Source organism: Triturus cristatus, chromosome 5_1 (genome assembly GCF_964204655.1).
Source record: "Triturus cristatus chromosome 5_1, aTriCri1.1, whole genome shotgun sequence".
Lineage (NCBI taxonomy): Eukaryota > Metazoa > Chordata > Amphibia > Caudata > Salamandridae > Triturus > Triturus cristatus.
Genome location: NC_140587.1, coordinates 58,477,447 through 58,500,596, shown reverse-complemented (window position 1 = coordinate 58,500,596; position 23,150 = coordinate 58,477,447). Strand labels below are relative to the sequence as shown.

Below are 23,150 nucleotides of genomic sequence, written 5' to 3'. Positions count from 1 at the left end.
CCGTATCAAGTCATAGGGGTCTCTCTATTTTTGAAAGTTCAAATACTTTTTTGGGTGTTTGGGTTTAGTCAACCCTGATTGTCCACTTAAAACAAAAGTGCGGTCTCTGGTCCAAAGAATAATTCTTCTTATCCAAGAGTTAAGGTTTATACAGATTTTTGAAGTTCTCTTTGTCCCTAGCCTTTATTCCAAGATAGATTATTAAAATTACTAAACACCGTTAGGCAATGCCGCCAAGTACTGTTATTTCTATGTTCACTGCACTGACCTGGAGTCCATGGTCACACATCTTTCTTGTTGAAATAGCACTAGATTTCAGTCCCTTTCTTTGTCTTGCAGGTCCTGTTCTACACCAGGACAATGAGGAAATCAGGTGGTCCAACATCAGGTCCAGTGACGGGGAGCCTCATGAAGGTAAGTGGTACTGGAGGCCTTTCTGGAATATATTCTTGAATAGATTCTTGAAGTTTAGCAATGCTTTAACCAAGATGGTGCCAAGTCTTGTGGGAATTGCTAATCTTTTGAGATTTTGGATCCTGCTTCCAGAAGCAGATGCAGCCTTCATTGGGGAAAAAGAAGGATCCCTTTATAGTGGGGATGTCGATCTCACCGTGCCACAGGGAGTGGAAGGTAGAGGCAGGAGATCACCATCATTGTTTCTGGAGAGAATGGAGAGAAAGGCGAATGTGTCAAACTCAGTGTCATTGCAGGGAGTGGAGGGAAGGGCCATGGGGTCACCATCAGTAGTCAACTGCCCTGCTGCCCATGTCCCACAAAGGGCACAGAGAGACCATGAGGTGGAGCAGGTATTGACAGCGCCACCCCCCCTGCTCCCACAAACATCGACTTACAGGCCAGGCTTGTTGGGGTGCTGAGGATGGAAGTGTTGAATGAGGCGGGGAGCAAGAATGTGCTCGGCAGGCACCCAGGACCTGTCGTCAGGAGACCATCCAGTCCAGTCAATGTGGAAAAATAAATTATTGTGGTGTAGTTTGGAGTCCAAGATGAAATGCAACCTCAAATTACACATACCCATCTATGACAACAGGGGAAGGAGGAAGTTCTAGATGGGAAGAAGGATTGTAGGGCTTCAGCAGAGGCATGTGAAATACTGATTGTGTGTTAGAAGTATTCCGGTAGATCAAATTTTAGTGCCACTGGAATTATTACTTTAACACCTTATAAGGACCCACTTATTTCAGTTGTAACCTGATAGGGTATGTAGATGCTTTGTAGCCAATCAGATTTTATACCCAACTGAATATTGGGGTGCTGTGCATCTGTGGAAGTCAGATTGTGCTTTCATTAGTTGCTTGGACCGATGCTATTCAGCTTTGTTCATTTTTTCTGCAGATTGTCTTGGTGCATCTTGACAGCAGGAATGCTTTGGGATGATGACCAAATGAACAATAAAAGCATGACATTCCAATAGCTCATTAAGTATTTTACCTTAAGCAAACTGGGCTGAAGGCAGTGTCTGAACCCAGTTTCTGGTACAAGTTGTCAATAAACATCACAGATATAGTTGTATAGACTAATTAGTCTGCTCCGCTTGTCCATTGGTCTGTGGGTGGTAGGCTGAGAAGAGGCGGTGGTCTATTTGCAAAGAAGTGCAGACTCCTGCCAACATTTTATTTATTTATTTATTTTTATTTTATTTTTCCATCCAACCTGCAGTTATATTTTTTTCAAGACATTTCAATCGTCAATGTTCAGTAATACATATCATTTGGCGTTACAATCTTTATCATACACATATCAGTTATCACTTTTGTCATTGCCGAATCAGCAGACGATATCCCGCCTTACATGTGTCTCTACACTCCCCATCAACTCGACACTCCCTGTTTCCCGCAGCATCTATTACCTGTGTGGTACACCAGTCATGGTATCGTGAGGACTAGTTACTTCATGAGTCAGATCGTGATTCGGGCTCCGGTGCTGCCTGTAAGTATTGGACAAGCGGCTCCCAGAAGTCTCTGGGCCGCGAAGCTTGTGGAATGTCCTCCGCATAAGTCTCAAGCGTAGTTTTACAATAGGTCATGTCCGTGATCCAGTCTTTAAGTCTGGGGGGTCTCTTGCTTCCCCACCTCATTGCAAGCAGCAATACTACCACCAACAATTTCCTGCGTCTAGCATGTTTAAGTTTCCTGACACCCAAAATGCACATCAAGGGAGTGTTGGGAATCTGCTCTGATAATATTTCGGAGAGTGTGGCGGTGACTTCATCCCAATATGTCTGCAGTTGTGGGCATGACCATGAGGTATGTAAAAAGTGAGCGCACGGTGCATTGCACCTCTGGCAGGTGTCTGTCTCTCTTAGGCGTAGCCTGTGTAGTTTGGCCGGCGTATAATATAGTTGATGGAGGAATTTGAAATGGATGATGCGCAAGTTGCAGTTTGACGTGAGAAGTGTGAGTTGTGTGCAGCTGTAGTGCCAGTCTTGTTCATCTATTGTCTCTCCAAACGCTACCTCCTATCTACCCAACGCTGCGGTAGGTTTCTCGACCTGTTCCTCTTGGGCTGCGTTATATAAGCGTGTTACCAGATTTTCCCGGTTGGGGGCCGTTGACAATATTTGTAATGTATTCAGTTGTGAGGGTTCATCCGGGAATGTGGTGTATAAGGACCAGACGTAGTCGTAAAAAAGCAAATTTCTTCAGGGGAGTTGATGAGCACAAAATGAGGGGTCTGTCCATTTAATGAAGGTATTATGGGGGTATAATTGTCCCATAGAGGTCAGTCCCATCTCCGTCAGTAATGTATGCATTTTCTTTTCTTGTGTTACGGTAAGCTTAGGGTGTCTCGCCGTGGGCAGCGCCCATGCATACACCGGCATCTTGCGTGCTCTGTGTGCCAATGCATGCCACGCCCTTGAGGTGCATTGGGCTGTGTGAATCTTGTCACTTGGTGTGTACCTTATCGGGTCGGCTATGAGCGCAGTCAGTGGCAGAGCAGCAACGCTGTCTTTTTCCACCGCGATGTGTGGTATGAATGCATGTAGTTTCGTTCAGTAGTGTGAGTGCTGTGCTTGTGCGCAAAGGTAATATAGGTGGAAATCCGGCGCCCCAAAGCCTCCTAAATGATATGGTTGGGTTAAGACCCTCCAGCTCGTTCTGCCCATGTGAGTTTTTGCAAAATAGAGCGTAATCTTACGAAGAAGGCCGCATTCAACCATATTGGTACATTCCAGAACAGATATAGAAACCTGGGTAATATAATCATTTTCTGTAAGGCTATCCTATCCCCCATTGAGAGAGGCATTTTTATCCATTTATCTACCTGTTCCTCTAATCTCATCAGCGCCTCTCCATAGTTCTCCCTAATAACCAATTCTGGGTCACGGTGGATCCAGGCCCCTAAGTATTTTACTGGTTCTGTCCGCCATTTTAAAGGGTATTCCAGATGAGGCTCTTCTGTTTCCGCAGTTAAAGGTATCACAACTGATTTATCCCAGTTTATTCGGAGGCCGGCATACTGCTCATTTCTAACATATTCCCTAATAAGCGGGTTTAGATTCCTATCTGGGTGTGTGGTGTAGAGGACCATGTCGTCGGCGTACAATGCTATTCCAATGGGGCGGAGACCGAATTGCAGGGCCGAGTCAGAGTGTTTCTGTCGAATCTTACAGGCCAGTGGTTCTAGGATTAGTGCAAAGAGCATTGGTGATAGCGGGCAGCCTTGTCTGGTACCACGCTTTACCTCTATGGAATTGGATGTGTAGCCATTTATTCTGACCCGTGCCTTAGGCACAGCATACAATAACGATATCCATTTCAGGAATGGCTCTGGGAACCCCATTTTACGAAGAGTGACGAACATAAAATCCCACTCCACCGAGTCGAATGCCTTGGCAGAATCTAAAAGGGCCGCAGCCGCTGGTGTGTCCGGGTCTAATTGATGGTATAGCGCAAAAATGGTATGGATGTTGTGGGTAGTGGACCGTGTCGGCATAAAGCCTGCCTGGTCTGGCAACACCAGGTTGCATAGAAGCGGTTGTATTCTGTTCGCTATTATTTTAGCTAAAATCTTAGCGTCTATGTTTATCAGGGATAGAGGCCTATCTGACTCGCACTCAGTGGGATCCTTACCCGGTTTCGGGAGTGCTATCCGGAGTGCCTCACTTAGTGAGGTCGGAAGTGTGCCTTCTTCATAAGCTTCCAAAAGCATTTCAGCCAAATGTGGGATCAACAGATCACGGTATTCTTTATAAAATTCGCCAGGAAGGCCATCCAGCCCCGGTGCTTTATTGTTGGGTAGGGAGTTAATGGCTTCTATTTCATCTCGGATGATATGATGACAAAAGTATTCTCGGTGAGTGTCTGCTAACCATGCCAGCACCACGTCATCTAGATAATCACGAATTTCTGACGTGGAAGATTTTGCCTGAGCAGTGTACAGTTTAGTGTAGAATTTGGCTGGAGTGTCGTAATACTGTTTTGCGCTGCTCGTCCTGGATCTGTGTAATGTACGTTGAAGTGTAAGTGGGCCTAATTTTGTATGACAACGATCTGCCAGGTCTCCCTCCCTCCCCATAGTTCGTAGCAGTGTATTTGCGCGAGATGTATTTTATCTCGTCATCTGTAAATTCATTGTATTTATCAATCTGTGTTCTGATGTTGGCCAATAGTATTTTATCGTGTGTGTCTTCAAATTCGCGTTCCAGTCTGGCAATTTCAGCTTCTGTTCTTTCCAAATGTCCCTGTATATCCTTTAGTATATCTGCATGTTTACTAATACAGTGTCCCTTTATAGTGACTTTGAAAGCCTCCCAAAGTGTCCTTGTGCTCTGTACTGATTCTGAGTTATGTTCGAAAAAGTCTATGATAGCTTGGCGTAGCTCTTCCCTAAATACCTGGTCCTGTGGTGCTGTTTGCCTCAATCTCCACGTAAATTGCCTTGGGGTGTGTGTCTGGATTTGTAGTGTGATACGAAGCGGGGCATGGTCCGAAAGCGTTTTAGGTAAGTGTTCGATGGCAGTAGTCCAGTAGTCCATATGCATGCATCCCGAGATACCAGCCAATAATCGAGTCTGGACCACGTGAGGTATGTTGAGGAGAAGCACGTACCCTCTTTACGGTCCGGGTGTCTATGTCGCCATATGTCCACTATGTCCCAGTCCTCCATCCCGTCCCTTAGTACTTTGGCCGAGTGTTTACCATATCTGTCAACCCCAGTTGACCTATTTAGTGTGGGGTCTAGGCAGGTGTTAAAGTCCCCACCCCAGAGAATAGTGCCGGTTTGGAGTTCGCGTAATTGCATCCAGATTTGTGCATAGAAGGATGGGTCAACTTTATTCGGGCCATATACATTTACAATTATTAGCACCGTGCCCCCAAAGCAGCCTTGCACTATAACATAGCGCCCTTGGTCATCTTTCACAGATTTAATGAGCGTGAAAGATGTATTACGTTTTACCCAGAGCAGGACCCCCCTCGCATAGGAGGAATAGGACGATGTCAATCTGTATGTAGCCCACTTGGCCCCTATTTGTTTCTCTCTTTGTTCCGTCAGGTATGTCTCTTGTAAGCAGACTACATCTATTTTGTGCCTGTCCAGGTATGCTATTACCTTGCGTATTGTGGGTTGTGTAGTCCCCTAACATTCCACGTTAGGAGCATCAGTGGTCTGTGCTGATTTAGGGTATCAGCCATCTGCCGATTCTCCGCGATCAATCCGGTGCATGTGTCTATGTTAGTTGAAAGTGTCTCCTATGTGCCTGTCCGCTACATTGCCACTGGTCAGAGTTTTCTGTTTACCCGCCTTCCCCACCCACTCCACCTTCCCCTTTCTAGTGGAGGCATTCCCAACATTAACAAATAACATTTCCCAAAGTGAAGAATTTAAAAAGAAAAACAATATAACAGTTTGTGTGGTACACACGTAGGAGTCAGAGTTGCCCACCCGTTGCTTGTGGCTTAGACCACATGGGTAAACTCCCTGAACATGCATATTACTAATTCCAACACTTTACAACAGTTCTAAGCAAGGCTGTAAGAGAGCCCTCTCCAGCGTAGGCCAATGAGCCCATTCTGTATCAAATCAATAAAAGGTATGGCAACACAAAAGAGCATTAACTATAAATGTTGAGAGTCAACTTATCAGGTCCAGCAATACGTATGCCTCCCATGTTCTAGCATCGTCAGACCGGCGTCTGATGGGAGGAGTCCCACACAGCGCGCAGTCAATTCACCGTCTTATCAAACATGTGACCATTAAATAGTGTTCACTCCACATCAGACGTGGTAGACTGTACCCCATGTTCTCCCGTTGGCGACCTTCTCTGCGCTCCCAGCTGACCCCTCTGTTTTATGAACTTCATTACTTCCAATGGTTCAGCGAAGATCCGTGTCTTGCCATCAACTGTGAGTTTGAGTCTGACCGGGTATAACATGGCATATGGGACATTCAAGTCTCTCAGTTTCTGTTTTGCTGCTGTGGATTTTTTCCGCGCTTCCTGCACCGATGACGTGAAGTCTGGATAGATGGATATGTCCATACCTTCATGCGATAACTTGCCGAGTTCTCTGGCCTTTCGGAGCGCTGCATCCCTATCTCTGTAATTTAGGACTTGGCGATAATCGGTCTCGGTCTGGATCCAGCAGGTGGTTTTGGCGCCAACGATCTGTGGGCTCTCTCCACAATAAAGACATCTGAAAACGTTTCACGTCCCAGCATGGAGATGAGCAACTGCTCCACATAATGTTCCATTGGGCCCGTGTTTGTCGTCTCTGAGACTCCCATTAAGCGGACGTCGCTTCTTCGGGACCTAGCTTCCAAGTCTTCTGGACCACGTGAGGTATGTTGAGGAGAAGCACGTACCCTCTTTACGGTCCGGGTGTCTATGTCGCCATATGTCCACTATGTCCCAGTCCTCCATCCCGTCCCTTAGTACTTTGGCCGAGTGTTTACCATATCTGTCAACCCCAGTTGACCTATTTAGTGTGGGGTCTAGGCAGGTGTTAAAGTCCCCACCCCAGAGAATAGTGCCGGTTTGGAGTTCGCGTAATTGCATCCAGATTTGTGCATAGAAGGATGGGTCAACTTTATTCGGGCCATATACATTTACAATTATTAGCACCGTGCCCCCAAAGCAGCCTTGCACTATAACATAGCGCCCTTGGTCATCTTTCACAGATTTAATGAGCGTGAAAGATGTATTACGTTTTACCCAGAGCAGGACCCCCCTCGCATAGGAGGAATAGGACGATGTCAATCTGTATGTAGCCCACTTGGCCCCTATTTGTTTCTCTCTTTGTTCCGTCAGGTATGTCTCTTGTAAGCAGACTACATCTATTTTGTGCCTGTCCAGGTATGCTATTACCTTGCGTATTGTGGGTTGTGTAGTCCCCTAACATTCCACGTTAGGAGCATCAGTGGTCTGTGCTGATTTAGGGTATCAGCCATCTGCCGATTCTCCGCGATCAATCCGGTGCATGTGTCTATGTTAGTTGAAAGTGTCTCCTATGTGCCTGTCCGCTACATTGCCACTGGTCAGAGTTTTCTGTTTACCCGCCTTCCCCACCCACTCCACCTTCCCCTTTCTAGTGGAGGCATTCCCAACATTAACAAATAACATTTCCCAAAGTGAAGAATTTAAAAAGAAAAACAATATAACAGTTTGTGTGGTACACACGTAGGAGTCAGAGTTGCCCACCCGTTGCTTGTGGCTTAGACCACATGGGTAAACTCCCTGAACATGCATATTACTAATTCCAACACTTTACAACAGTTCTAAGCAAGGCTGTAAGAGAGCCCTCTCCAGCGTAGGCCAATGAGCCCATTCTGTATCAAATCAATAAAAGGTATGGCAACACAAAAGAGCATTAACTATAAATGTTGAGAGTCAACTTATCAGGTCCAGCAATACGTATGCCTCCCATGTTCTAGCATCGTCAGACCGGCGTCTGATGGGAGGAGTCCCACACAGCGCGCAGTCAATTCACCGTCTTATCAAACATGTGACCATTAAATAGTGTTCACTCCACATCAGACGTGGTAGACTGTACCCCATGTTCTCCCCTTGGCGACCTTCTCTGCGCTCCCAGCTGACCCCTCTGTTTTATGAACTTCATTACTTCCAATGGTTCAGCGAAGATCCGTGTCTTGCCATCAACTGTGAGTTTGAGTCTGACCGGGTATAACATGGCATATGGGACATTCAAGTCTCTCAGTTTCTGTTTTGCTGCTGTGGATTTTTTCCGCGCTTCCTGCACCGATGACGTGAAGTCTGGATAGATGGATATGTCCATACCTTCATGCGATAACTTGCCGAGTTCTCTGGCCTTTCGGAGCGCTGCATCCCTATCTCTGTAATTTAGGACTTGGCGATAATCGGTCTCGGTCTGGATCCAGCAGGTGGTTTTGGCGCCAACGATCTGTGGGCTCTCTCCACAATAAAGACATCTGAAAACGTTTCACGTCCCAGCATGGAGATGAGCAACTGCTCCACATAATGTTCCATTGGGCCCGTGTTTGTCGTCTCTGAGACTCCCATTAAGCGGACGTTGCTTCTTCGGGACCTAGCTTCCAAGTCTTCTGACTTTGCCGTCATGGCCGCCAATTGCTTCTCCAGCCTCGTCTGTTTCGCGTTCATCTGTACCTGACCGTCTTCAGCCTCAGATATTCCACGCTCAGCCATGTCCAGTCTTTCTGTGTGTTTATCAATCCGCTCTGACATCCTATCAACTCTATATGTCAAGGAGTCAATCTTCCCATCAATATTCAACAGTGCGGTTTGAATTGTGGTAAACATGGTTTGTATGTCGTCATTCGTTACCCCGCCTGCGGCTCCCGCCGTCGATTGTGCCGTCAGTTGTTCGTCAGTGCTTTGATCCTGATATTTCTTTGTTTGTTCGAGGGTGATTTTTGGTTGGGTGCGGTCCGTTTTACCCATGATGCAGTTAGGAGGTTATCCAGTCCACACGTGTGTTGGCTACAGCGTCTTCAGAGCAGTGGCGCCTTAACTTTGGACCCTCGATCTGGTCTGTGGCACAAAGTTCAACTATGCCTTATGGAACGTGCAGATCCTAATCGCGTATGTCAGTCTTAATGCTATTTCGGAAAGTATCTTCGGTCCCTGGTGTGGGTACAGGAATCGCAAGCTTCAAGGAGACGTTGACGGGGATTCAGTGGTCCCTGCTCATCTGCTTACTTTCCTGAGGTGCCAGGGTCTGTGACTAGGGTAGCAAATGCGATCTCGCTTCCTAGTCTTGTGCCTATTGACCGCTGCATGTGTGTGCCGCAGCTCCACCCAGTTGTTGATCTACTAGCTTTGTTTGCGCAGTCCTGGCCTCTTACTTGTTCCACCCCATATAGTCAGGCACTCAACAGACGGGAATCGGGGGGGGCACTGGTGTGGGGGGCGAGGTTAGTTCAAATCTGCCCACCGGTTAATGCAATTGTATGTATTATTGTGTAATCTTGTGGCTGTGGTATATCTCTCTCTCCCTGAGGTCCCGTGTTCCTGTAGGGCCAGTGTGCACTCACATATAGCCTGTTTCTTTAGCCAAGCAGCTGCTCTGTAGTGGCAGTGCCCCAAAACGAAGTTCGCATTGAAGTCGGGCCTGTGCTCTTGCTACCGCGACCCTCTATGTGTCATCGGCGGGGCCGCCCACTGGGTCCCAACTGCATCCGCGGATATCTGCGGGGCAGCTGCCGGTGCGCTTTCCCGGTGTCTTGGGGAGGTCAGTATACCTCTTTTCCACCCGTGAGGGCGTGCAGTGTCAGCAGACTCTGCCCCGGGGTACCTGCCCGAGCCGAACGGGGTATGGTGTTACTCACGGGTCTCCGGCACTCCTCGGGGCCTCTGCAGATGTCCCGCCACTCTCCTCACTCAATGTGGGTGGTGTCGGGCCTCAGCGCTCCTGTCCGCTAACTTTTCTGCCACTCGCGTTCATGGAGACATGGACGCAGCGGGCCTCGCTTTCTCCCTCAGCTGCGCTGCGTGCCGTATGTCTCATTGTGTCTTCCTGCTGCGGCCCGCAGCTTCATTTTCGTTTTCTCCACGACGGCCGCAAGGTGCTTGTTCGCCGTTTCGGGGCTCGCCGATGCCTTCCGGAGTCAGAAACAGCTCCACAGTGGTCCCGCTCTCATCGCCTCTTGGCCTCCACCAGTTTCAGGCACTTGGGCCAGTGTTGGAAGGATTTAGCTGAAGGATAGTCGGGCGTGTGCGAGGAGCTTGCTTAACAAGCGGCCATCTCGCTTCAAGGCTAGCTGCCAAAATGTAGACACAAATCGGTCAGAGATTATAACAGAAGGGTGAAAATGTGAATTTATTCTCTAGTGGTAGGAAGTTACTTTAGAGGAATGATATTGGCAACTTTGGTTAGTAAATCCACTTCCACGAAAATGGTAGTGTAATCATTAACTGAAGGCAAATCAATAACAAAATCCACACTAATGGAGTACAGCAGAGCTAAAGAGATAGGAATAGGCTGCAGAACACCTGCTGGGGAGATATGCTTGGATTCTGACAAGCATAAGTGGGACACGTTTGCATGAAGATCTGCATGTCTTTAGACCTACCTTCCCAAAAGAACCCTTGTTTACAGTTCTGTTTAGTTTTAAATTCCCCTGGGTGTACTGCTACAGGGTTGGCATGACACACTGTACGTCCTTGATTCTCAACTCGGAGTTGAAAATACAGTTGGTTTCCTTGATAAAAATAACCATTTCTAATAGATTGAGTAGAATCTTGACGATCAACCTGAGAACAGATGGCAATTTTGAGTTTTAGAAAGTAACTAAAAATGTACCTGTTTCCATAATCTCAGCACTTTTTTAACTACCGTCTCTCCAGCAGTTGCTGAAAGCGCAGGGAAGCCCTTTGTTCTGTAGCCAGGCGCTGTACAAATCAGGTGAATAGAATAGAATCTTTTAACCAGATCTGAGAATCTAAATCGTTAAGTTTAGAAAGACAGCAGTTTAACAACCTCCATATATTTTGTCTTGTGGAAGTATTGTTAATTTTTCTTTGGGGTTTGATTTGATCGACACTAGAGGGTTTCACAAATTGAGAAAGGGCATCAGCTCTGGGTTTTTCTCTCCCTGGATGATTGGCAATAAGAAAGTCAAATTCATCAAAGACCCATCGCATTTGATGAGGTGTTAATGCTTTGCTGACCTAAGACAGCTCCCTTCCTACATAACCTAGTTATTGAACTTAGTATGTCAGAAAAGTGGGTGATAAACTGCTGGTAAAACTTGTCTAACCCAAGGAATGACTGTATGTCTTTCATATTAGTGAGTTTATGCCATTTCAGGATTGCTTCTATTTTCTTTTGGTCCATCTGGATCCCTATTTGTGTAATAATGAATCCCAAGAAGTCCACCAAATTAGACAAATGCGCCTTTCACACTACTCTATCAAACAAGTAGGTTTTGTAACACTACCTGAATGTGGGTTATGTGCTCTTCTTCAGTTTGAGAATAGATTAAAATATTGTCTATGTACACTAAGATCGAAATATCAAGAAAGACGAGTAACACTTCATTAATAAAAAATGTAACTGCCATCGGGGAGATGCATAAACTGAATGGCATCATGCAGCACTCAAATAGGCCATATCTAGTCCTAAACGCAGTCTTCCTCTCCTCCCTTTCGGGGACATATATATTAACTAATAGGCCCCCATGAATCTAACTCTGGGTTGGGATGATGAGCTTTTGGCTTGGTCCAAGTGTAAGGGGATGAAAGGCAACGTTATTTATTGTTGATTGCCATCTTGTTCATGGCCCTGTAATCAATACATTACTTAGCTTCCCACTTTTCTTCTAAACAAAAAAGACCGGAGATGATACAGTTGAGATGGAATGCGAATAAACCAGCAAAACAAAAGTTCATCACGATATTGTTTGAAATGTTTGATTTCTAGTTTAGTTAAAGCACAGATTCATCTACTGGTCATATCTGTGACAGGAACCTAGTATATATGACAATCGAAACTTAGAATGGGAGGTAGGGTGGTAGCTTTTTCCTTTGCGTAAATGTCCTTGAATCAGTGGTACTGACTAGGTAATGTACCAGTGTCCAAAGTCCAAAGTTACCATACTTTATGACCAGTCGATTCTTGGGTTATGTAGTTGGAGCCATGGGACGCCTAGAATATCTCCAAAGTTTGGGAGTGTTAATTAGATAGAATCAAACGGTTTCTGAATGTCTGTTGTCACAGGTCAGATTTAAGGTCTCAGAGTAATAGGTGATTAAGCCAGAAGACAACTCATAACAACTTGTAAGTTATATTTAAGAAGTTCTCAGTGCTTTCTCAGTCTAACATGAGGGTAAGATTCTTTCTGAGTTGATTAGCGATAAATAAGGTTACAGTGTTTGTGAAACACTTAGCTATCCAAAGCACAATAGGCCAAATATTGGAAGATCTCATGTGACATCTCACTTGAAGAGTCAATCTCTACTCTCATCGAGCTCACTAGTTTTCTGACAATGATTTGTGAGAGTCAGTGACGGCCTCGGTCGTCTTTTGGCATCACAGCTTGCTCTTGGGTGGAGTGACCGATTTTATGTTATGTTATGCAGATTTGTAGAGCACAATATCATCCGGGACGGTATCCTGGTGCTGAGGAGGTGCCAGTCTAGTCAATCCTTAGGCCTAGTGGGATGACATGAAAAGCCAGGTTTTCAGCTTATTGCAGAATTACAGAAGTGAGAAGGAGGCTTTTATGTGTAGTAGCAGGTTGCTCCATGAGTTTGGAGTAATGTAGGAGAAGGCTCAAGCACCAGATCTTGTCTATTAGTCTGCATGGGACATGTGCAATTGGAGTTTGGATGAGCTGAGGTGTCTGGAATGTTTGTAAAAGCGGATGCGATTATTGAGGTATGCTGGCCCACTGTTTTAAAATGCCTTGAAAGTGAGAATGAAGAGTTTCAATTATGCTTGTTTTTTTATGGGTAACCAGTGGAGCTCCTTCAGTTGTGGTGTGATGTGAATCCAGAGTGGGAGGGTGAGAATGATTCTGGACCCCAAGTTCTGAATGGTCTGCAGCCGGCAAAGAGAGTGTTCCAGTAGTAGAGATGCTTGTGATGAGGGGGCGTGTGTGGAAGTTTCCCAGGTGCTTACTGGAAGCCATTTGAAATTCTTCCTAAACATCTTCAAGGCATGCCAGCATGAGGTGGTGACAGTGTTGACTTGGACAGTCATGTTGAGTTTGTCGTTGATGATGAGCCTGAGGTTCTTGCCATGGGTGGTGGGAACTCTGAGGCTACCAGGTGGAGATCTACAATGAAGATCACTATTTCGGTCTTATTGGTGTTCAACTTTAGACAGTTGGTCTTCTTCCAGTGGGCAATGTTAGTCATACAGTGTGAGAAATTGGGTTGTTGGTTGACTGGGTTGTTAGCCCTAGTCAAGCAACTGCCACAATGCCCGGCAGGGGAAAGCACAAAAAGTCACTAAATTAACCTGTGCTTAACCCTGGGTAGTCTGGCATAAAAACAGTGAGGCTTAATTTAGCAGCAATGTGTAAAAAGTCTACATAGTACACAAACAGTAACATAGTCAAAACACAAGAAATGAAAATTCCCACATTAAATATAGAAAAAAAAATGTAAAAAAAAATGATTTGGTCCTAAAATGAAAAAACATACAACCAGTAGAACTTCAGTAGAAATCCGGTGGACTTTTAAAGTTTTTAGTAAAAACTAGTGCCTAAAAGATCAAAGTGCTAACCACGGACATATAGTCATGCGAGACCAGAAAACCATCGCAACCTTATGCAGCATGGGTCAGAACAAAGAAGTGGACTGAGCCCAGTCGCTACTTACCTTAAGACTTTTAAGAGTTTTCAACAAGAATGTGCAGAGAAGGTAAAGTTCAGTGGACCAAGACTGCAGGTAGTGTCTGAGAAGGGAGCACCATCACCGTGGAGCTGCTGGATGAAGTTGTTGTGAAGGTTTCTACATTATGTCACTTTTGGAAGTCGATCATCTCCAGCAGGCCGAGGCAGGAGGCTGTAGCTGACGAGACTTCCTGTAGGCAGGATTCCCCTTTGGCGAAGTACTGCTAAACATGATTTGCTTCTGCAAAGAAGAACGTAGCTGGAGCTACCGCAAAATCAGGTCGACAGACGATTCAACTTGGGCGGCTAGATGAGCAGGTTGGACCCGGTCTTCCCTCGGTTCTTGAAGCATTTTGTAGCCAAAAGGTTTAAAGTCCCAAGTATTTGCTTTTGGCTATCTAGGCAACCTTAGCACTACCACTATGGGTCCGGGACTGGAAAGGCACTACTCAGGGGGAGGACTCACTCATGCTGGTCAAGGAGTGTAATCACAGCGGTGAGAGCCTGTTATGTCCCTGTGGCTTTGAACAGAAGTCCAACAAACTACCCCTTGAAGTCTCTCTGGTAGTCCTAGGCTCAGGTGATGAAGCTGGGCTCAAGCGGCAGGGCAGGTATCTGAGGGTTCGAGGATGGCTCCAGGCAGCAAAGCAGTCCTTCCAGATGCAGCAAAGCAGTCTTGTGGAGTACACAGCAGGCAATCCTCCGAGTCCTTCTGCAAGTCCAAAACATGAACTGAAGAGTGGGTCTGAGGACACTATTCATATACTTGGTGCCTTCTTTGAAGTTAGGAGACATTTCTAGTGAATTCTCTTTAAAGTCCTTGGAATTTCCTGACTCCCCTGCGCCGACTTTTAGCAGCCACAGGAGGCTGCATTTATTTAAAATAGCCCTTCTTCATTTGACAAGCATATTTCCAAGAGCACATTATAGTGCAAATGGCAGGGTTAACAAGAGTAAACTTGTACTCTACTCTCTCTGCCCCAAAGGATCCGCGGAACTGATGAAAGATGACAGCTCGAACGGATGCTCGCGCCTATCAGGAAGCAGTCAGTCAGTGCTGCCCCTTAACGGAGAAAAGTGACACCGTCTTGCTGTCAGCTATGGGGACAGTGGGACATATTTCACTTTGGGACAAAAGCAGAAATCACAGCTGGGCAGCTCATTTCTTCCCTTCAACTTGGTTGTACAGCCCCTTGTACCACTTGTGCCACTTCAAGTTAAACGGTCAGTCAGTGGACTCACATTTTTTAAAATTCGTTCACACCCCCTCAACTCTTATACACAATTGTTTCAGCAGTCACGCACCTATCCATACCCTTCTTCCAGTTCTCCAAATTAGGGGTACTAAGACTACCGTTTGCAAAGCAACATCTCTTTGGGCTATCAGTCCCACAGCAATGAGGATCAATTTGGGCCTCAACTTGGGTCACCCAAAATACCCTATCTTGATTCGGGGAGCACTGGCCCTGCCCTTTGAAGTACAAACCGCTTAAAAACCCCTCCATCCCAAAAGGATCAGATCACACGTCTAAAGAGTGTGCGGAAAGGTCCACTTCTTCCTTTTCCATCTGACACATGACCGCTCTTCAACCAAGTCCATGGCTGATAGAGTGGAACTTATAGACTTGGCATCCTGGGCATGGTTTCTCCTGACGTTTTGCCTCTACCTCCTGCATTTTGGACTGTGTGCTGGATTTCTTTTTTACTGGCTTAGATGCTGTGGGCACTTTGCTGCTGCTGAACAGTGTCAAAGTGCAAGTGCTCAAAATGTCAATTGTAATTATATCTGGCTATCCATAATTTGCATATTTGATGTACTTGTAAGTCCCTAGGAGAGTGCACTGTGTGTGCCCAAGGCCTGTAAATCAAATGCTACTAGTGGGGCTGCAGCACTGATTGTGCCACCCACACAAGTAGCCTTTTAAATGTGTCTCGGACTTTCAACTGCAGAGTCTGCGCACTCAGTTTTAAACTGCCATGTCGACCTGGCAAGTTCTCCCGCTTACCATGCCCTAATCTTCCCCTTTTTTTTTTTACATGTAAGGCACCCGTAAGGTAGGCCCAAGGTACCCCCGCGGGCATGGTGCAGTCTAGCCACATAATTCTACAGCACACCATACCACATAACTACAGTACACAAATCCAATCCACACCACCCAATTCCACTCCACGCATTTCCACTACTAACTAATCGAATCCAACCCACATAATTCCATTACACACCACATACATTCACTCCATAGCACATAATAAAAGACATTGCCATTTACAATGCCAGTAGCTCTAGCACATAACAAAAAGTGAGACCTATTGCATTTCCAATGCTTGTTTTGTTAAGTTATACAAGGTGTCTCCAACCTTTCTGTTAAAATAGCTACTAGAGTTAAAAAGGAGGTGTAAACCTAGCCAAACCTATGCCCTAGTGGGACTACTTGAAAAGACTAGGGCAGATTTACAAGGACTGGCGCATCCCTGCATATCAGCAGGGATGCGCCAGTAAAGATGCGACACGCAGGAATACCCTTGCGCTACCACGGATGCGTTGCATTTACAATGCGACGCACCATGGCGCAAGGATAGCTAGATGCGTGTTGCATCTTCTTGGGTAAGGGCAGCACATGATTTGATTTGATATAATTATGAAATGTATATGCGCTCGAATGCCCTAGGGCATATAGGCGCTGCAACTGTAGGATCTGCCGAAGGTGAACAGTAGGAGATAGGATTCAGTGTAAGAAAAGTCAGGTTTTCAGTGTTTTTCTAAAGGAGAGTAATGTTTGAAAGGTTTTTATGGCTAGAGGGAGCACGTTCCACAATTTTACAGTGTTCAGGAGAAAGCTACTTCCTCCCCAGCGAACCTTCCTGAATTTAGGTGTCTGGAGAAGTTTGCTCTGATCTGAGCGAAGCGTTCTGCAAGGATGGTACCATGGGAAATGCTGTTTCAGGTACGCAGGTCCTGTTCCATGTACAGCTTTATACGCTAGGCACAGAGCTTTGAATTCTGTCCTCTCTTTCACCGGGAGCCAATGTAGTTTTTTTTTAAGCCTTGGCTCACAGACTGGAACTTAGGGATGTTCAGCAGCATCCTGGCGGCAGCATTTTGTACCATCTGCAGTTTAAGCATGTGCTGTTTCTGAAGGCCCAGGTAAAGGGCATTTACATAGTCCAATCTGGCCATTGCTAAGGTTGTTTTTACTGCATTCGGGGGGAATGAATGGTCTCACTTTCCGGATTAACTTTAGTGTAAAGTGAACCTGAGAAGCGACTGTATTAGTTTGATGTTGAAAGGTAAGTCTATCATCAAAAATGATGCCCATATTCTTAACCTTATGAACTGGAGTGGGAAGAATTCCCATGTCCAGAGGCCACCAGTTCTGAGACCAAAAAGAGGTGTTGGATCCCAACAGCAGAACCTCTGTTTTACTCAGGGCCGGACTGGGAACTGAAAGCAGCCCTGGCAAATTTCTGCAGATCAGCCCCCATCCGGTGCGTAGCGAGCGCAGCGAGCGAGCCCGACCGCTACTAGGGTGGTTTGGGGGGGTTCTCCCCCCAAGAAAATTTTGGAAAACGACAGACCAAAATGGGGAATTTTACAGCACATTTTTCATTACATATTCAATTGTATCAACTTTCAAAGGACAGTAAATAGTAGATGATGACCTTAAAGAGCACTAGGTTACCCACCCAGTCATATGTACCCATAGACATTCTTTCAGAGAGCACCAAAAATAGACACAAGTAGTGTCCCCCCCAAGAAAATTTGAGAGACAGGCCAAAACAAAGCATTTTCCAACACATTTTTCATTACATATTAGATTGTATGAACTTTTAAAGCATAGTAAATTGTCACTCCTGTTGTCACACATTAAGCACTGACGTGATGTCACACATGAGCACACAGGCCACTGATTGAGACTAGAATACTGTGGAAATGTCACACATAAGCACCTAGGAACTGACCCAGACCTGGTCACACCACCAGGCCAGTAAGCATGCAAACGTCACACATAAGCACCCAGGCCAGTAAGCATGGAAATGTCACACATGAGCCTCCAGCTCCAGGTCACTGAGGCCAGAAACTATGGAAATAGCACACATAATTAAGCACCCAGGCCAGGAAGCGTGGAAACGTCACACATAAACACCCAGGCTGACAGACAGAATGGAAATGTTTCAAATGGCACCCTGGCCAGAAAGCATGAAAAATTAACACAAAGGCCCTGGCCATGACATGACACATCTTTAAATAGCCTTCTTAAGTGGGTGGCACAATAAGTGTTGCAGGCCCACTAGCAGCATTTAATGTACAGTCCCTGGGTACATGTAGAACCACATTTCAAGTAAATGAAAATTTCCAATTTGGTGTAAGCCAATTTTACCATGTTTGAAAGGAAAGAGCGCAAGCACTTTAGCACTGGTTAGTGGTGGTAAAGTGCACTGAGCCCTAAGAACCAACAAAAATTGCCTTTTTTGATGTAATAAAACAGATGAAACCGGATTTTAATTTGGAGGAATCTGAGGACAACAGGGACTTATCTAACCATGTCTCAGCAGTCAGTATGAACCATATGTATCTAAAAACATTTTACATGTGCTAATGGCGCTGGGACTTTTTCTGTAGCTAGACCTAAACAAGAGTGCTTTAATTGGGCAGGTACTATCAGGGACTCGCTACCTGCACTTTAATTATGAAGGAGAAGTACGGGCACTTCTCAGCACTGCCCTCAATTCTTTTAATGGAAGAGTAGCAGCACATCTCAGCAGCAAACAGGCAGTCTGAGACGAGGAGAACCTACGATTCTATATTTCCATTTTGAGCACTAGTACAAACTTTCCCTTTGGTGCAAGCTACTTTGGATGTTGCAATATTTTAAGGCCTTCCCTTCAACCAACCTCACCTCATCACACTAAGGGTGTGGGTTTGCTTGTACACTGATTCACTGGAGAAACTTCTCACCACATGATGCATGGAAGGGAACTCGGTTACTATAGACGGGCGATAACCACTCACTTGCAACAGCGCATCCCTCCTGTCTCTGTGCAGTTTAGGACACTCCTTACCCAATGATCCTTCCTCATTTCTTATCCACAATATCTAACACCTGCCCTCTGTAGAGCTACGTCCCTCTTCAAACCAGCAAGTATAGCATTACCTACGTCATGTTACGCAAACTTACTAGCACATTCACAGGGAAGCCACATGGTGTGGGGTTGTTCCTCTTAGCAGCAGCAACTCATTGGTCCTGTGGGGGCTGAGGCCGGCAGTCTGATGGTGGGGAGCTTGCACATGGTGGTTCTGCAACGGAGCACCCGTACACAACAGCAGACCACAACTTGGACTGGGCTAACTGTAGGGCAAAAGTGCACCATCGGCCGAGGGGCGTGACATTCCACCACCATGCCATCCGCCGGCGGAACGCACACTTGCTTTAGGTCCAGGCATGGCGTACACGTGCCAACGACTCTTCTCATTACTTCTGTAAGATTGACCGCATCAACATCAGTGACACAAAAACTGGACTATAAGGCCACCACCCCCTTTAGACTGAGATTGTTGAAAGAGCAGAGGGACACGGGATACAGACGCTAGTACCATGGGCTCGTAATGGCCATACACAAGCTCAGACTTCCAGACTGCACCGTGGTCCTTTGAGTACTTGGTGTATGATATAGTACGCCTGGTCAGTTAATCCCTAGGAGATAGGTGTAGGTTCAAAGTAGGCTAATTTATTGTCCAGTATCCATTTTCTGTTCCCAGTGTTTCCTTGTGACTGTTTGTAGGGATCTTCCTCGGTGTGGGACAGTGGAAGTCAGTGGATTGCATTTATTTATTTATTTATGCATTTCAACCCTCTGGAACAACTTTCATGGATCTCCTTAAACGAGGGAGGTCCTAAATAGTGGGGTGGTACACAAACAGTCAATATGGCACCGTAGACTAAAAGCAGAGGGTTGCCTGTGAAGATCGGCGAGGAGCTAAGGATTTACACACTTGAAGGAAACATCGTTCAGTTGGAAGGCTATGATACAGGTTGTGTGAAAAAGAATCACAAGTAGTGGCACCCGGTGGTACAAAATACATTTGCCAATGTTAGAATCTTACCTATAGGTGTAAAAAGGACCCTACAGGCTTCTGAAGAGGAACAGACAGGTAGAACGTTACACAACGGTGCTAAATGGCTGCTGTAATGATTTAGCAGTTGAAGTCAAGCATCTGGCATCCCTTGTTAATTGCTGTGGAGCACAAGTGAGGCGCTGGGAGGATTAAGTCATACCGTGCAATAAGCAGAGTGAATCTGCTTGTGTGCAGGACCGGGCAGTAGTCTCTGGTGAGGTCTCAAGTTAATCGTAGCGTGTCCAGATGGAGAGGGTGCCAGGATTCTGAAGGCAATTGTTGGTGCCAGAATGGGACGCCGGGGCTAGATGAGGCCTAATATTTGCTGCAGAGGCACGAGACCGGGGCACAAGGGTCAGTTCGGGCCCAGGCCCATACAAAGTAGTGCGTGTGAGGTGCAGGGATATCCACACATCTGTGCTCTGAGTCTGAACCGGGGGCAGTTGAGGTATGCGGGGCAATGCTCCAACTTGCATGAAAGACTAGAGGGCAGCCCAGGGCAGCTTGACCTGACATGCACCTGCACGCTGCACACCCAATAATGGCGCGTAGAGGCCCAACAAGATTGTGAGAGATCCGGGAGCCAGCTTGCCCTAGGTCTCTCAACCAGTGAAACGATCAGTGACGCCAAACACATCTGGAGCACCACTCTGCTCCACTCACCCAATTCCTGTTACCAGCATTGAGAGTCCCACACTCACAGGTGGACACGCACGCATTATGGAAACAGGTACATGGGGCAATCGGCGAACCGTCGACTTCGAGCGAACAAACTTCCTGTGTGACAGTTACATCCTTTGAAAGCCTATGACGTAGATAATGCTTGATGCTGAATGTATAATCTATCTTGCCTGGGAGAGCATAAGGGCCCGATAGACATAAGGGTGGCTAGAAAAGTAGTCCAAATCACGTTGCTTCTTAGAATCGTTAAACTTTTCACCGGGTGAACATCCAGAAAATCAAATTCTACATCTCCAGCCTTCTGTTTCTCAGGATTTCACCATATGAAACGCATTTACGTTCCAATGGATCTTGCTGATATGTTCCTTCTGAACTGCATAAACAGCCTGGTTGGAAAATGATTTCCCATCGGCGTCCTGAATCAGAAAGCACGCGACAGTTCCAACTTTGCCTCAAGCTGCCTGCAGCGCCACAGCAACGGGACAGAGAACAGTGCTGATTTCTTTAATGACAAGTGAAGGACAGGTGTCATTCTTAGAAATTATATATTTATATATGGCGCTGAGTAATTTTCCATGTAAATTGAATAACCTTTAATTGGTGAGGTCCAGCCATTCAGTATTGTTTCCTCTTGTAACCATGACACAGGAGCCAGCATGTCATAGAAACGTGTTGAAAATAAATTCACCTGGCAGGCGATTTTGGTTTGGTGTCCAAGATGGGCCCGGTAGCAGATGTTTGAAGAATAAATCCACAAATATCAAACGGTCAGTCTTTTTTATTAAGGCTGAAATATTTTTCTTCTCATCATATTTTTGGCCTAATAAAATGTAGACAGAGACTATATCATATACTCTCTGTCTACATTTTAATAGGCCAAAATATATCAAGAGTCAATGAATCCTCTCAGTTGCACACGGACACCACTTAAAATGTCTACCCATGTATTATATCCCTTATTTCCCTCCTGCTGCTCTGCCTGATGTGAGTACTAATATCCTACTGGTATTGTCTAAGTAGAAAATGTCAATAGATGTGTGCTCGCTCCGAGGCCAGTCATATAATATTGGTTTGCACAATGTGTTTCAGCACTCCAGTGCTAGTATCACGCTTTTTAAAATGGAGCCTGTTGTTGAGTCTGCTCACGGGGCCCCCTTTTGTCATTTTGTTAGCCTATGGTGGGACAGCATCATTTTCCTTTCTGTCATAAATCCAGGTGCAAACTTGTTGAGGGTAAGCAAATGTTTTTCAGCCCAATATCTATTGAAATTCCTTTAATACAGAACTATTGGCTGATAAAAAAGAATATTTTCCGAATGTCATAGACAATTCCTGTGGGGTAAGAGGGATGTTAACACAAATGTCACTAATCCAGTCTTTTGTTACAGTAAAGTGAATCCCTCATCATTGTTCGCAGCCCACCTAAGTGTTTAGGCAAAAAAGTCTGCTAAAAATAGAATGTCCGAGTCCTTGATGTACCACAAGCAGCGGCGTAACAATGGCCTCACGGGCTCGAAAGCAAGGAATGGCCCCAGCCAGCAGCTGCCACCAAGTGGTTAGAAAAATACAGCCAACCTTGGGGTGCAGAGAAAACATACGATTCTACAACACCACCTACAGTCCCAGCCCTGCACAATACCACCTTCCACTGACTGACTCCAATTCCACACACCACCTACTGACCCAGCCCCGCACAATACCACCTTCCGCTGACCCACTTCAATTCCACACACCACCTACGGTCCCAGCCCTGCAAAATTCCACCTCCCGCTGACCCGCTCCACCCAATTCTAAACTGTAATGTTTCATTATGAAACTGTGCAACACAACTATTTAGGCACAGGCCAGTAAGCACATGCCTAAAAGATGGTATTAATAAAAACCCATGTGTAATGAGAATCCTCTTAAAATGCCACTGAGGAGCGTGGGTGTGTGAGGGCCCTTCCGGGTCCAAGGCATTCCTGTGCATGCTGGTACTTGTATTAGCGTTTATCCTAGTCTGACATCGGGACTACAAGTCCCAGAATGCAGAGGGAAATAAAGCCCTGTACTATGCATGTGACAAGTAGGCTTTAAATGTCCCCTTACAAAATCCCATGGTGCGGGATTCTGAGATAGTTTGCCAGCAGTTTGAGGTGACTATTTTATTCTTTGTCGTTGCTCACACTCTCAAGAGGCATTATCCACTGTCTCTTTGATTCGCTCATATGGCGGGACCTTGTCCACCATCATTCTCCTGCTCTTCTGGTCACTATTGTTCTTCTTGCTGGCAGTCATGATTTGTTTCTATTCTTAAGGCATTGCCCTTCCTTTTGTGTGTCATGGCAAAAAGTGCCATTCTAAGGTTGTCAAAAACTGTTAATTAATGAATGGTTGATATTCTAATGTCATTAGTTAAAATCGACAAGAATGCATCCAAACGATCATTGGCTTAGACGGCCATGTTGCTACTCGACAAAGTGGCCACCACATCTGCATCACAGTGCATTAGGAAAGCTTATGTCACATTACTCCAGCTGTCCTGCAGGACTATTCTCTTCTATAGTGTGGGATATGACAT

At 45.8% G+C, this 23,150-nt stretch overlaps 1 protein-coding gene across 2 annotated transcripts in view; it reads left to right on the top strand.

The window, feature by feature from the left end:
* Nucleotides 1-23,150, top strand: part of LOC146830170 (uncharacterized) — a 356,937-nt gene that overhangs the window by 130,722 nt on the left and 203,065 nt on the right. For both annotated transcript variants that reach the window (XM_085604414.1, XM_085604413.1), the window contains one exon: nucleotides 340-414. In XM_085604414.1, the coding sequence (XP_085460540.1) occupies nucleotides 340-414 (75 nt within the window). The remainder of the gene's footprint in view (nucleotides 1-339; nucleotides 415-23,150) is intronic.